This window comes from Hipposideros armiger, unplaced genomic scaffold (assembly GCF_001890085.2).
Source record: "Hipposideros armiger isolate ML-2016 unplaced genomic scaffold, ASM189008v1 scaffold_316, whole genome shotgun sequence".
NCBI classification, from domain to species: Eukaryota; Metazoa; Chordata; class Mammalia; order Chiroptera; family Hipposideridae; genus Hipposideros; species Hipposideros armiger.
Window position 1 is genome coordinate 892,372 of NW_017731666.1, and position 15,439 is coordinate 907,810.

Here is a 15,439-nt window from a genome sequence, read left to right on the forward strand (position 1 = left end):
TCCACAACTAGACTGAAGAACAAAAGGACAGCAACTTGTCTGTTCCCCTTCCCCCGATTCCCCACACTGTTCCCCTCCCCCAATTCCCCAATAAAATATTTTTTTTAAAAACTGATTCTAAAGTTTACATGAAGAGGCCAAAGACCCAGAATAGCCAACTCAAATATTAAAGGAGAAGAACCAAGGCAGAGGACTGACACTACCCGACTTCGAGACTTACTATAAAGCCACAGTAATCAAGACAGTGTGGTATCAGTTAAAGAACAGACAACTAGATCAATGGAACAGACCAGAGAGCCCAGAATAGATCCACAAATACAGTCAGCTGATCTCTGACAAAGGAGCAAAGGCAACACAATGGAGCCTCTTCAACAGATGGAGCTGGAACAACTCGACATCCACAGGCAAAAACATGAATCCAGACACAGACCTTCCATCCTCCACCAAAATCAACTCAAAATAAATCACAGACCTACATGTAAAACACAAAACTATAAAACTCCTAGAAGGTAACAGGGGGAAACCTAGATGACCTTGGGTATAGTGATACAACACCAAAGGCACGACCCATGAAAGACAATTGATAAGCTAGACTTAATTAAAATTAAAAACTTCTGCTCTGTGAAAGACAGTATCAAGAGAATGACAAGACAAGCCACAGACTGGGAAGAAATATTTGCAAAAGACACATCTGATAAAGGGTTGTTATCCAAGATACACAAAGAACCCTTAAAACTCAAAGCTGAGACTGCAGTCAAGTGAGGTTAATTCAAACATGCTTCTAGGAGGCTGGGATTCGTCCTCTGGGTGGATTTCACGGCAACTTGGCAGAAATGCCCATTCTCAGGCCCCACCCCAGGCCCACTGGAGCAGAGTCTGGGGTGGAGCCCCACAGTCTGTGTTTTGACAAGCCGTCCAGGTGCCAGCCCGGCTTGGAAACCAGTAGGCCAGGGCACGCCAGGCTTCATGTACCCATTCTTCCCTGGTCCGTCTCAGCCGACCCGTCAGCGGGCTGCGCTTCTCCTCAGGGACAGTCACCACCACCGACGTCTCCCACCATCATGGAAAAGAGCGGGATGTTTTAGCCCCACTGTAGCCCATAGATAAGAGTCCGCACAGTAGGCTGTGTGAATGCAACTGAAAACTCTACTCAAGCTCTCTTCATCCAACTTAGAACAGTGCAGCTCAAACTGGATCCTCATTTGCACTTTGCCAGTTTTTAAAAACAATCTCAGGAAACAGCACTATATGTTCAGACCTGGGGCAAAAAGACACTGTTCAAACTTCAACTCCAGTGGGAGACAGGTACAGAAACTTGGAGAAGATACCAAAGACGACCCTTGGAGCCCCTAAAAAGAGCCCCTGAGGGGGCCAACTCCACCAAGTCCAAGGGGACCAAAAACCCTAACCGTCGGGTGATAAAAACGTTAAAGAATTAGATGGTGGTGATGGTCGCCCAACTCTGCGTACATACCAAAGACCACTAGATTATACAACTTCAAAAATGTGAATAAATAAAAGGATGATTAACAGTAAAAAATAAATAAAGCCCCACGCTAGACTGAAGCCTCCCTGAAGGTCCTGCGCTCCCACACAACTCCATAGGCCACCATGACCGAGCCAAACTGGGGAACGGGCTGAAGGCAGATCATCAGGGTCTCTTAGCACAGCCATCACAGGCTCAAAGGGCTAGGCAGGCATCTTACTAACACTCAGCTGTCTGGGGGCAGAGCCAAGACGACACCTGTTTCTGACAGCCGTTCTGTATCCTTTCCAAGATACAGCGATCCTTGGGTTCACTAAGGAAGTGTGAATTTCCCATCTTAATTTAATTCATAATCTGAAAAAGTAAAACCTCTAACAAATATATTCTAACACACAAACTCACTGCTCAAGTGTGTGATCTGTGATTACAATTGCCTGGGTCCTCACTAGTGTCATTTAAGTTGTTCTTGGACTAATGACAAGAATCAGAAGTGAACTTAAAACTAAATGATATATTTGTGCCAAGGCATAACGGCAAACTTCAAGAAATGCTTGCTGAGCAAAAAATGGTTTCTGAATAGTTCAGTGGGGGAGAGGGGTGGATAACTGCAGGGCTCGTGACAGTGCCACGTGCCAAATTCAAAAGACCCTGCCTGAGAATAGTCACTATTATATTCACGTTGCAAGAGACAATTTAGTCTCGGCAAAATATCATTCATTACATTTAATTGTTAATATAGATTTTATTAGTTTTGTGGTTTCTTTTTATGTATGTATCTATTTGAGTTTTATATTTATGTTTTGGGCTTTTACATATTTCATCCATTCCACAAACATTTGCTGAACACTGACTATGGGCCAAGTATTCTGCTAAGTGCTACATTTTCAAGTATTATACTATTATATTAAAAGTTTATATTAAAGTTTATATATAAAGTCTTATAAATTTTATACATAATAAAAGTAATATAATAAAAAGTCTAGGGCCGGCCAAGTGGCTCAGTTGGTTAAGAGTTAGCTTAAAAGCGCGAGCTTTGAGCAATAGGGCCGCTGGTTCGATTCCCACGTGGGTCAGTGACACTGCACCCGAGCTGAGCTGTCACTGAGCTGCCAACAGGTAGCAGGATGGCTCAGCTGGTGTAACAACAAGATTGCCTATTTGATGGTGGGCTTATGCCTACCTGCAACTAAGACTGAGCTCGGCACCTTGAGCTGACCTGCCACCCCAATGGCTCCGTGAATAGAACGTGCACCCTTAACAAGAAGGTTCGACTCCTGCATGGGATGGTGGCTACGCCCACCCGCAACTAAGATTGAACACACCACCTTGAGCTTAGAGGCCATGAGCTGCTGACGGGCAGCCAGATGGAGACTGGCGCCGCCCTCTACAACAAAGATTGAAGAACAACTTGGCTGGTCCCCCTCCCCAATTCCCCAACACTGTTCCCCTCCCACAATTCCCCAACAAAATCTTTTAAAAAAAAAAAAAGGTTAGGTCAAAACTGAAGTGGGTCCACAGGAACCTTCTTCCTTTGAAGGAAAAGTTCTTTAGCATCTTATTCAAATTTTATAAGCATTACTCTAGTCTCTGCAGGTAAGACTTGCTTCTCTTCCCGTTCCACAGAGCCAAGCCTGCCAGTACTGCTCCCTCCTCACCTGTCTTCCCTCACTGATGCGGAAAGGTATTCTGCCCCCAGCACTCCAATTCCGCCCCCAGCTGAACTAATACAGGCTGTCTGATGAATGGGCACACGCCCAACTGGATTTCGGTGGCCATTTAGCTCACTTAGGTTAAATAGAGAAATTATAGTGAACCCCACTGCTACAGAATTATCATATTTAATTTGAAGTTTTGCACCATAAACTCCATTCAAAAATCAGATGGTGTCACTCCTCGAACTTGGCTCTGTGTTCATATCTGCACTTTCCTACTTGCGATTCAGCCAGAAGAGCCCCACCTGGACTGGGAATAATCTGGAACATTCACACCTTGGGCACCGCCAGAAGCTAAACAAAGCCCAGCCGGCCTCAAGGTTAACGACTCCTTTCCAGTCAGGAAGGCCGAAGTCTCTCTCTCACCTTCATAATCAGAGGATAACATGCATTTCAGATCAGCTCTCATTTTGGAAGTTTGAAGAGTTCTAAATGATCCCCCCAAAATGGGGGTCTACACTGCAAAAAGATAACATACAAATACACTAGGAAAACCAATCGTCGAAAAATTATAATCCTAAGCCTATGACTATAAGTTATACAAAGAGAAAAATCTTAATTACAAAAACTCAAAAATATATGCCTACACACACAAAAAATATGATTAAGAAACTTATAAAAGGTGGCTTCTCATTGTTAAAATAACTGAAATGAAATATAATTTAATAATTCTCAGTCTTAAAAGTCCATTTTTCTTACCAGAATATAAAAAGTTGGGGGAAAAAAGTATTTGGGATTTAAAAGGATATTTCTCTCCCTATAAAAAGCATGATAGTCGGGGGCTTTCTTCTTCAGGTTCTGCGGGATGGCTTCAAACATATCAGTCTGTACCTGCCCTGCTCTCTACACAGACACTTCTACCATTAAAAAAAAAAAAAAGCATTTAATATGAAAATCTTTGAAGCTGCCACCAACTAAAAACCTTTGATGCAGTACTAAGATCAGTACAAACTAGCTTTCTATTTGGCTTGCTTACTCTAGACAAACTTTGTATTGAATGAAAAATAAACGAAAGAAGAAGCATTAATAGCACACAAAAATGATGTGAACACACATAAGGAGCCATTTTCATCACCAAAGGGCCGCGGGGCTCCCTTCGTCTGCCTTCAGAAGCACACGTTGGTAACCCGGACCTGGGAGCTGCACAACGGAGTGCTATTTTAAGTCAAGCAGCTAATTAATGCCTAAACAAAAGAAATTTTAGTCCCCAAAACATATATGGAGTACTAATATGTGTAATTATGAAGTCATTTGTGCAATCAGAAAGTTGCATTAGCATAATTATTTCTGGCTCTGGGCCTTAAAAATATTAACTTAAAATGCAGAAATCCTGTAATAGTTCACCTAATGAAGATGTGAATACCAAACTGATTATGAAATAAGAGTTGGTTCTTTGACAAATGTGCTCTGTGTTTTAATACATTCTTTCTCTCCGGATATAAAAACCCAAGCCTAACCCTCCAGTTACCCAGAGGTACCTACAAATTTTCTACCTTTAATATATCTTCTTCATTATCCAGAGCCCACATATTAATATTCATTATTAAGACTCGAAACCACTTCCATAAGAAACAAGTGTTTGCTATTTTAAAAATATATATATGTTCACGCAGAAATATATTAACTGTATGTGTAATACTTGAAAATGCAAATAAATAAAGAAGCCAAACAATTCTATGAAACAAAAGGATTAGAAATCATGAAAATAGCTGCAAGATCTTAGGAAAGCCTATTTGAAATTATTCTTCGGGACAAAAGTGTAGCAAGTAGAGGCGCCATAATCAGGCCGTGGGCTTGGCCACCCAATCCCACCCCTCAGATTTCTCCATCTGTAGCATGAGGATAACCACATAATGTGCCTCAAAGAATTAACTCGAGGAGTAAACATGATTGTTCATGTAAAGGACCCCCAGAGTGTCTAGCATACAATGGATGTTCAATAAATGTCGGCCACCATAATTACTGTTGTCGCATCATCATTTCCTTTAAAGTCTTCAGAACCTGGGGGAAGGGTGTGTGTGGTAGAGAAAGCATATTCTAAAACTGATTTGTTTTTAGGTACGTTTATTTTGCAATTGCAAATAGCATTCAAGAAGGGCAGATCTTACCGATTCCAATAAGTTAGAAAAGGTTGAAAGGAGCTTAACTAGGCCCCAAGATCTTTTATCTTCTAATAGTCTTCCTTTCGGTGACTTTCACCTACACCAAACATTTGCGTAAACACCCACAATACTAATCCTATATTCACTCTTTTTAATCCAAAACTAAATCACAGGATGGCTTTGCCAAGTAATGTGGTCATGGAGCTTTGATGAAAAGCCTAGACAACACACAACAGAACGACTGTTCCTAAGAATTAATAAGCAACATAAAAGTATTACACTCAGAGAGACAGGCCCTATCAAGTGTGCTATCTTGACCAAATTATTTAAACTCTTTTTACCAACACTCTCTCGCCTGTAAAAGGAAATAGTACACATCTTTTAATACTGTTATAAGCCTTAGAAATAATTAGACACAGTGCCCAGTCCCTAGCAAAGAACAGGCACTCCATAAATGGCAGCATGTGAACGGGCACAATCTCTCTCTCCCTCTCTCAACATATACACACAGCATTAAAGCTGGGTTTTTGCAAATGATCACAAATATTACAACACACGTCTGAGTAAAAGAATTTCTCAAAGGACAGAGGAGTCACATTATACCCAGGAATTCAACTGCACACGCTCGGCAGAGAGAGAGAGAGCGCAAACATGGGACACGGACAAGGATGACAGTTGACATCGCAAAGGCAACCCCGTCGCGAGCATATGCTGTGCAGAGAGTCAGATGGAAAACACGCATCAGCTGTGCTCTCAACTGCTCCCATCCCCACATGCCTCCCAGTGACAGCACCCTGTCCCAGTGAACAGGATCTACATACACGTCATTTTGTACAACAGCTCGTAAACACAAGCGACCGCCTCAAGTGGTGCTCCACCAAAACACAGCCATCTACTCCAACTGCAGAGGGACGGTGGGCCCTTGATAATGGCGGGATGGCTACACTTCACTCTATGAGCAACTTAAGAGATGTCCTGGGCGACTCTGACTCCAGGTGCTCTGCTCCCCACAGGACCACCAAGCCCTGCGAGCGAAATCCACTGAAGCTGGCTTCCTTCAGGTTTTGGAGTCCACATGAAGGATGGCAGGCTGAAGGACACGGGAAAATGACAATGTCCAGCTAGACTGAAGAAGGAAGCCGTTTCATCGGGGTGCTGATGGTTCTGTTCCTCCACTATCCAAGCCAGTTAAAAAATGACGGGTCACCATCACCACAAACACTACAGAATTAACAACTAATCCGAGGCTTCTGCTCTAAGATTCCCCTATTTTTCCAAAAGCCAAAAATAAACAAGAAAAAAAGCCAATGTCCTGTACCTGGAAATATGGGCCAACCCTCCAATTCAGTTCTCTGCTAGGAGTGTTTCTCAGCATGGAGCTGACAAATGACGGAGCACAGAGGAGGGCCACAGGCAGAGGGTATCAGCCGCTGCATAGTTCCCTCAGGGACACAGTCCTCATCCGGGTCCCGGGCGCACAGCAATACACCTTCCTCAGACCCAGCTCCACCTGTCACGGTCAGATGGGTGCAGTTTCCTCTCTTTGGACCTGGACTTGAGCAGCAGACGACCTAAGCCAGTGGTTTCCAGGGGGCTATGTGTACTGGGGTCCTGGGAGAAAACACACAACTTCTGGTTTCCTTTTAGTCTCGTCCTCTATAAATACTCCTTACTGGGTGTTTTATAATGCATCCAAAACATGAAAATGGAACATGTAAATAATTTAGAGGAACATACAATGGGAAAGTTGAAGGCCTGTGCTCAAAAGTCCCAAACCAAAATCATTTTGAAACCAATGATCTAAATAATCTACTAAATAAATTTCTGACACTGTTACCTCCAGATTTATAAGATTCTTAAGACCACTGATTTGAACTGATTAAGCCATTGCCGGTTTCAAATACAATTTCAAATCATAATTAAAATAAACTGCCAAGGGCCGGCAGAGTGGCTCAGTTGGTTAAGAGCTCGCTCAAGAGTGTGAGCTCTAAGCAACAGGGTCGCCGGTTTGATTCCCAGCTAAAAAAAAAAAAAAAAACTGCCAATTTCATATAAAATATAATCTTGAAAAAAGTACATACCTATTATGTGTTTTGTTACATTTATAAGTAAACTGGATCTAATATATAATAATATGGTTATCAAATCCATGTTTCCGGGAATACAAAGAAACATAAAGATTTTTGAAAGAATTCATGACCTAGTCGTGACCTACTGAATGAATGGCTCCCAAATTATACCATTTGTTAAAAGACTAACAATTCATGATTATGACTAATTTTCAGCATATTTACTTTGTTTTCATGTCTAAAATGTTAGAAATAGTTTAAAACAATAGGCCTCTAAACTAACTAATATTTGTCAAAGCAAAAGCATCCTGTCTGAGGGGAAAATATAATTTGTGCAAGTAATCAAAATATACATACCTTAAGAAAAATTCAAATCTGAGCTAAGGTGACAAAGCTATGAGGTTCTACTATTTAAATCTATAAACTGGGACAGGTAGAGACTTCCATCCATATAACCTCTTCCAACTCAAAACAAAAGCATTCTAAGTCAAGGAGTTAGAGCAAAATAATCTTTCAAAAAATAAGGGTAAATAGGAAGCACTGTTTCCTTCTTGTGCCTTTTAACAAACTGAGCGCCAGACACAGGGTAAGGTCTTGTTTTTAACTAAACTTGGAAGTAAATGTTGAACCAGCAACATGAATTGATTCAGACCAACTAACTCTGCAAAACCAGCAACCCCAGCCATTTGAATTAAGGGAATATAATGCCCAAGATGATTTTCCCATTACACACTAAATGGGTATTACCCTAAATTCAAATATTCAGATTTCAAAATAAGAAAAACAACAAGGCAATCCACTGCTAGTATTATGACTCCCAGATGAAGATTTACCAAAAATAAAAATTAAAAAAAACTATCATCCAAACAACCATCCATAAACGTTTACTCAGTCTATTGGGTTGTCGGAAAAGTCATGACGCATTTTTGCAACGAAAACAGAAAAAATATGTCATGACTTTTCCACCAACCCAATAACTTCATCAAATTCATCTACTTCATCAACCTTCTATCTAATTAGTTGCTAAATATATACTCTACTACACAGCCTTCATTCTTAAAAAAAGGCCTACCGTTATGGTAAACCAGTGAATTCTCCATGCAAACTTTCTTCATCAGAGAGGACTAAGAGCTGTCTAGTGAGAAGCCTGCCCTCCCCAATGCTACAGAAACTTCACTGTCAAGACGCTACCCGTTCCGTGGACACTGAGCTGTATCTTTACTAATTCATGACAACACACGTACTGATGTTTAGTGGAGATGCAGGCAGAATTAACCACCCAATGCAAGATGCCAAAATGCAAGAAAACACAAATACAGGAAGGAACTCATGCTCCCTTAGTAAGTCAGTCAGCGTGCACATTTTATAGTTTTCAACGCAAGCCAAGCAGATCAGAGATAGTTCAAGAAACATGTTGGTTTATGTCAAATCCAAATTACATATTTTTCTCATTTACAACTTCCTAGTGCAATATTTTGAATTTAAAGCTAATATAAAGTAGTACTGTGCAAAATGACCTAAGAAGTTTGCCCTTCAAGAAATTACACCCCTAAAAATAGAAATTTCTCTACCTCATTAGTGTTCCAGCGGTGCCTCTCTTTGGGTAAAGTTGAACATTTCGGCAGACATTCAAGCAGCTTTTTCGGTAAAAAGATTTTTACATGACTACTATTGCTGTTCCCATGATCATCTATAAAGAAGAAAACAATAGATTCAGAGAAAACACTAGAGAAAAATCTCCTGTTAAGCACACTGATAAGGTCAGAAACAGCAGCTCAGTTCAGTTCAGTTCATCACTTGAGACCGAGAGCATCACTCCTTAGTGAAGGACACCCGTTTACACTCATCAGAGAGATGGCAGCAGTAACCTGGGCAAGAGGCTCTAGCAGGAAACCAGCTTCGGCTCCATGACAAGCACGTAGGCACGGACTCCCCCAGCAGCTCCCAGAACCAGCACGTTACTTTAAAGGTTCTTTCACCAGGTTTCCAGGAAGCACATCTAAATTGCACAATGACTGAACCTCACAAAACCCAGAAATCTTCCATTAACCAGCTGGCAAAGTTTTAAGTTTTTTAGGGAAGAAGAATTATAATAGGACTATTTTATTCATAAACTACTAGTAGTTCATTCCCTAGAATGCAAATGAGACTTATCCTTTCAAAAGCAAATTACAAATCTTGTAAGAAATTCAAACCTGCAGTTACTTAGCTACCCATGTAACACAGAGGCTGGCCTTTCTGGCCTAAGTCTAAAAACATAGCATTTTAATTAACTTGATTTACATATACATATCTATCTCATTAATGTTATTTCATCAAAATGTAACTCTTCTACATTGGTGAGAGAAAAGTCTATTACTTTCAGACTAGATGGTATGTCTCACTACCTGATAATCAGTCTTCCTGGTACTTTCTAGAAGACATCATTTGCTTTACATATTACTTCATTCATTTGTTTATTTGCATGATCAATTCCTGTTTCATTCCTGTTTGCCTGGCTCAAAATTTCTTGCCATTTTGGCCCATTTAGGTCAAAGTTTCAAATTACCCACTCGGAGTTTTTAATGCTAAATGGACGCCCCAACATCCAAACGGTTCACTGCATAAGCAGCTACTAGAGAGCAGCACAGTCAATACTGAAGCCTGCATTTGCTCCAGAAATTCGCAGCTGAAATAATTTATTCTGATATTAATAAGGTATAATAAAAACACTCAACTCCAAATTAAGAGTCCAGGATTCTGGCTCAGTTCTGCTACTTTCAAAGTGTGTGACCTTGGGTAAGTTACTTAATATTTTCAGTTTTCCCAAATCAAGGAGAATTCCATAACCTCTAATTCTCCTCCAGCCGAAAGTCCCTATAGAATTTCCTGTCATTCAATTGACTTAAAATACCTTACAATTAACCAGCCTTATGGAGGCATACAGGTATTAGTTAATGTTAAAAGTGAAAATACAACAATATATTTTCCCAGTCACTTACTATGTTGTTTAGCATAGCCTATTTTTTGAACATGTGAAAAACATAAAAGAATAAAAAATATTTTCTACAGTCACAATAAAATCCTCTCCAAACATTTTTCATCTGATTTATACATTACTTCTCAAGGAAAAGATCTTAACAGGAAAATACTGGGCATAAAAATAAAGTCTAAAAAAATTTACTACATCATATGGAAATATTTTATAGGGAGGAACTTAAGAGAGTTTTAGCGTACTAAATCTTTTTTGGTCCATGAACTACACAACCAATTGAATTATAATGCCCATCCTCTATTTCTATAAGCATAAGCAGCATAAAAACTTGAAAAACCTCAAAACTGACTGTTTTTTAGAATCCAAATTTTTAATCTAATAGCAAAATAAAATTAAACTTTTTTAAAAATCTTGCTATGAAACCAAAAAAAGTATTCAACTAAGAGAAAGTTCACAGAAAGTTCTGTATTAATTACACACTATAAAACCCTTGTAATTTTATGTGCTTAAGCATGTTCCCTGCACTTCATCCTCCCTAGGAAGGGAGGGAGGGAGGGAGGGACCACGGGCCATAAACTTGAAAGCGCAGAACACCAAATCACAGGAGCCTCTACCTCCCTTCCCTTCTCTCTTCCCCTAAAGCATTTTATTCTCATTTTTCAAAATCTCCCATGATGTGTACAATTCTGAAAGTAGAGCTGGAATTCTAAAATCGATACTCAATTCAAATATTCACCATTCACAAGGTGCCTTTTATGAAAACAGTACCATGCTGGTGCTCACTGGGCTTACCCTGAATTGTGTGTGACTAGTCCTATCTCTGAGAAAGCTGTTTAAAATATAAATGTGAGCAATAATTACAGATTATTAAACTTGAGCTTCTATTTCTGTTTGTGATCACAACCTGGTGTCAATCATCTGTCCTTTTAGCCTCCTTGAGGAATCAGCTGTCCTGTGGCATATAAGGCGTATGGACCACATGTGTGTCTAGTCCTGCATGTGTATACACATGTGTGCGGGAGGGGGGGGGAGGGGGAGAGGGAAAAACTCTTCTCAACAGCACAGTAACTGCTGTAGAAAAGGCTTCCGTCTTCCACTGGGTACCAAACTAGGCAGTAGTGAACCAGCCTGAAGGCTTTTTGAGGGAAAGGAGAAAGGCTGTGTAAGCACCGTCTCAATCAAGTTTCTAAATATAGCACTTTATGGGGCTGTACAGCCATGGGTTCAAAAGGAATAGGAGTATGACAGGCCAATGAGTTCCCCTTAATCAGTTTTTTAAGTGTGCTATTTCCAGAATTTTAGGTTCATGCTGAATATAAATTGGATGTTTTTAAGAAACATAACAATGGGTAAATTTTCCCACTGTGCATTATGAGGATGGAAGTTTTAATACTGAGAAAAGAATATTAGGAACTCAAATAGGCAAAATGTTAAAACTCTTATATTCAAATTTCAGTTTTTCCAGTTAAAATGTGATAAAAAGTAACTTCGCTTACGTTGGAAAAGAACTGCTCACATGGCTATACTGCATAAAACTGTATTCTTTAAGTAAAAGCTGCTTTATTATGTTTTGGGGATAACTATAAATGATATAATCATCAGATAAATGCATGAGCCAGTTTTTAAGTCCTTGTCTCAGTACAAGGATTGTAATAGTCTTTCGAGTTAACAGTAAAAGTAAGGTATACACTGGTTTCAAATGCATCTTGGTATTTAATGCAAATAGTTAAAATCTGACACTGAAAGATGGAAGTGTCAACCAAATACAGTAAAACATTCCATTATCATTATCTAGCAAAATACATTATGTATGATGTGTGACTTTACAAAATAATTTTCTAACCTCCTTCACAATAAAAATAACTAGTAAAGCTCTTGAAATTGACAGATGATTTGCTTGGCTGACAGCTGTAATTCTAGAAAATGAACCATCCTTTCCAGTCAACCTTCAAATATTTTCCAAATAATAATTTTAGAGACATAATATAATGCAACTAAAAATATCTAAAATGTACAAAAATGTTCATTCACTTAATCAGGCAAAAGGTAGAATTTTTGTTTGCATGTTTTATTTCTAAAAATTGAGATTCACATTGCCAAATCCTTTTCTTAAATCCAAAGAAACGTATTTGACCTCTTCCTTGGAACACACTGTTGACTTCTGCAAGGTAAATTATAACTATATTAACTCTAACCTGGAACTGATACATCCATTTTATTTAGATTTATAATTAATAAAACTTAAATAATTTTGGTTCTGTGAAAAATTACAAACACTGTTATTCAATCAAGTTGATTATGATTAATCTCTCAACCTCTAGACCAAACTATTCAAAATAAGTTGGTATAACAGTGTATCAAATTGCTAAATCTTATTGGGAATATATTTGATCAACAACTTGGAGTGGTAAAATTAAAAGGAAGCTCTACAATTTTCCATTTAGCTCTAATTATTATGTGCTTAGATTTAATTAGTAGGATAGGAACTGATTCAGGAAAACATACCCACATATTGTTATATTCAAGTCAGCACAGTGCTCAGAGCAGCAAATCTGCCATGACTAACGGAAGACCCTCGAATCACTATTCATCCAAAATAAATATTAATTAAGCACCAGCTATGTGCCAAGCACTGGTATGATTTTCTCTCTTCATTCTTTTCCAAAGAGATTCTCCAACATGAATTAAACTCAGTTGTAATTATCCAAAATAATTTTAAAGGTTAAAAAAACAAAAAGTAACATTTGTTAGTAGACAAGCATAACTAGTTTTGTTATTGAACAACCCCTTTCCTCTTCTTAGAGCGTGTGATCATCAAATGTTGCCCTTCCTATTTTTAGGTGGTCCAGATTTGCCCTTTTCCTGACAATCATATTACCAAATCTCTGGCCCTGGCTGAGGTCAACTTAATACTCAGTTTCAATAAACTTCTATTTATCTGCACTCACATTTTCAATCTAAAAATATGTGGGCAGGGGGGATAACTGAAGGTGCAGAAGCCTTGTAACCGACTATTCAACTTGGGTTTGGGGCACCCTCTGCTGCTTCGTTCCATTCAATTTCTTTTTTTTTTTTCTTTTTTTTTTTTAAGCTGAGCCATCCTGCTACCTGTTGGCAGCTCAGTGGCTGCTCAGCTTGGGCTGGACTCGAACCGCTGTTGCTCAGAGCTCAAACTCTTGAGCGAGCTCTTAACCAACTGAGCCACTCAGCTGGCCCCTCGTTCCATTCAATTTCAATCGGAGCTACGTTTGATCAAGTTAGTTCATTTTCTACTGCTTCTGAGGGAGTAAGCAGTTGTGGGGCCCTCTAGCAGGCATCCAGAAAAAATTTTACGTGGCATGCTCTCATTTAATCCTCACAACACCCCTTCAGGTCATAATTACCCCCATTTTACAGGTGAAGAACCAGAGGTTCAGACTAACTTGCCCAAGATCCTCAGCTAGGAAGTGGCTCAAATGGGATTCAAACATGACCTGTGGCTTTTCTCACATGACTCCTACGCTAAGTCCCCTGGAATTTGACACTGGAATTATGGAATTGTTGACTTGGTATCTAACATGTGCACAGTGCTCTGAATTTTCCATATGGTTAAACGCTTTCCCTTTTTCAGTCCTCCCGGAAACTTTATGTGGAGAGTATTGTTTTGCTACCCACAGGAGGATTAAGTAACTCATCTAAGATCACACAGCAAGTTCAAGGCAGAACCCAGGCCTCCTACATCCCGACCCCAGGCTATTTCACTGCACTACGATGGTGGAAATACTCTCACTGCCAAACCCACCCCTTCCTGAAAGTCAAAAGCTTTTCAAATCCTACCTTCTAGAGGTGGCACGGTGTTGAGAACACAGTAGGTGCTAGTTCCGCAGAATACACTTTGGGAAACGCTCTAAGGAAACAGAAAATAAAATGTAAAACTAATCTTTGAAAAAGATATATACTGGCTCTTCTGTGGTTTTCCTGCCAAAGATGCACAACCAGGATTCTAATCATGAGGAAACATCAGACAAACCCCAATGGAGGAACATTCTACAAAATGACTGGCCTGTACTCTTCTCAAGAGTGTCAAGGTCATGAAAGTGGAAGGACTGAGAACTGTTGTGTACTGCAGGAGACTGAAGTGCCACCCAGGGTTCTGGCTGGACCTTTTCCTACGCAGGTTACCACTGGGTCAGCTGGCGCAACTGGCAAAGCAGTTGAGGGCTGGATCGCACAAATGTCTCCGAGTTAATGTCCTGATTTTGATTATTATATTGTGCTTATGGAGAAGAACGTTCTGTTTGTAGGAAATACACGAGTACTGGAGGGTGATGAAATATACAGGCAACTTATTCTCACATAGTTCAGGGGAAAACATTCTCTGCACTACACCTACAATTTTTCTGTAGGCTTAAGAGTGTTTCAAATTTTAAAATGTATGTGTGTGAAAAAAAGATAGATGCTGGGAACATGCACTACTTGTATAATTTGTTTTAATAGGGAGCGTATGTGCTGTACACATAGTAACTTTTTACTAAGAAGAACCAACGCCATATTCATTTTGCAGTTCAGTCCACATTCAAAGACATTAACCATTTCCCAACAATAAGCCCAACACCCAACTCATTCAAAAGCATCTACTGAGTGCCAACTAACAGTACGGCAGGTATAGCGAGCGGGTCAAGGAGAAGTTAGAAGGCCAGGTCTCTGCTCGCAGGCTGCTACGTGTAGGACAAATTAAAGTTTTCATACAAAAACCTACATGATGACTAACTTTTAAAATAACACTTTTGGTGAGTCTTGCCAGCCAATTATTTTCAGTCTTATGAATATCCTTTTCATTTGGTTACAGTACTAAATAAATTTTTAGATTATTCATCCTGCATTATAAAGCACATATTTATATCCTTAGAAAACCAAGGATTGTTTACAAGTTCAACAACCACCTCAGTGTTTCATATTTAAAATATAAAAAGCTCAGCTCTCGGGCCAGCCAAGTGGCGTGTTGGTTAAGAGTTGGCAGGGGACACCAGAGGGCCCCAGTTCGGATCCCACATATGAGGGCCAGTGACACTGCCCTCTACAGCTAAGATGCTGAACAACAGCTCAACCTGGAGCTG

General features: G+C 39.7%; 1 protein-coding gene across 11 annotated transcripts in view; it reads right to left on the reverse strand.

The window, feature by feature from the left end:
- The window catches only part of CAMTA1 (calmodulin binding transcription activator 1), an 833,165-nt gene that overhangs the window by 799,074 nt on the left and 18,652 nt on the right, over positions 1 to 15,439 (reverse strand). For all 11 annotated transcript variants that reach the window (XM_019660379.1, XM_019660385.1, XM_019660381.1 and 8 more), the window contains exons 2-3: positions 14,160 to 14,229; positions 8,941 to 9,059 (exon numbers count right to left, since the gene is read on the reverse strand). In XM_019660379.1, the coding sequence (XP_019515924.1) occupies positions 8,941 to 9,059; positions 14,160 to 14,229 (189 nt within the window). The remainder of the gene's footprint in view (positions 1 to 8,940; positions 9,060 to 14,159; positions 14,230 to 15,439) is intronic.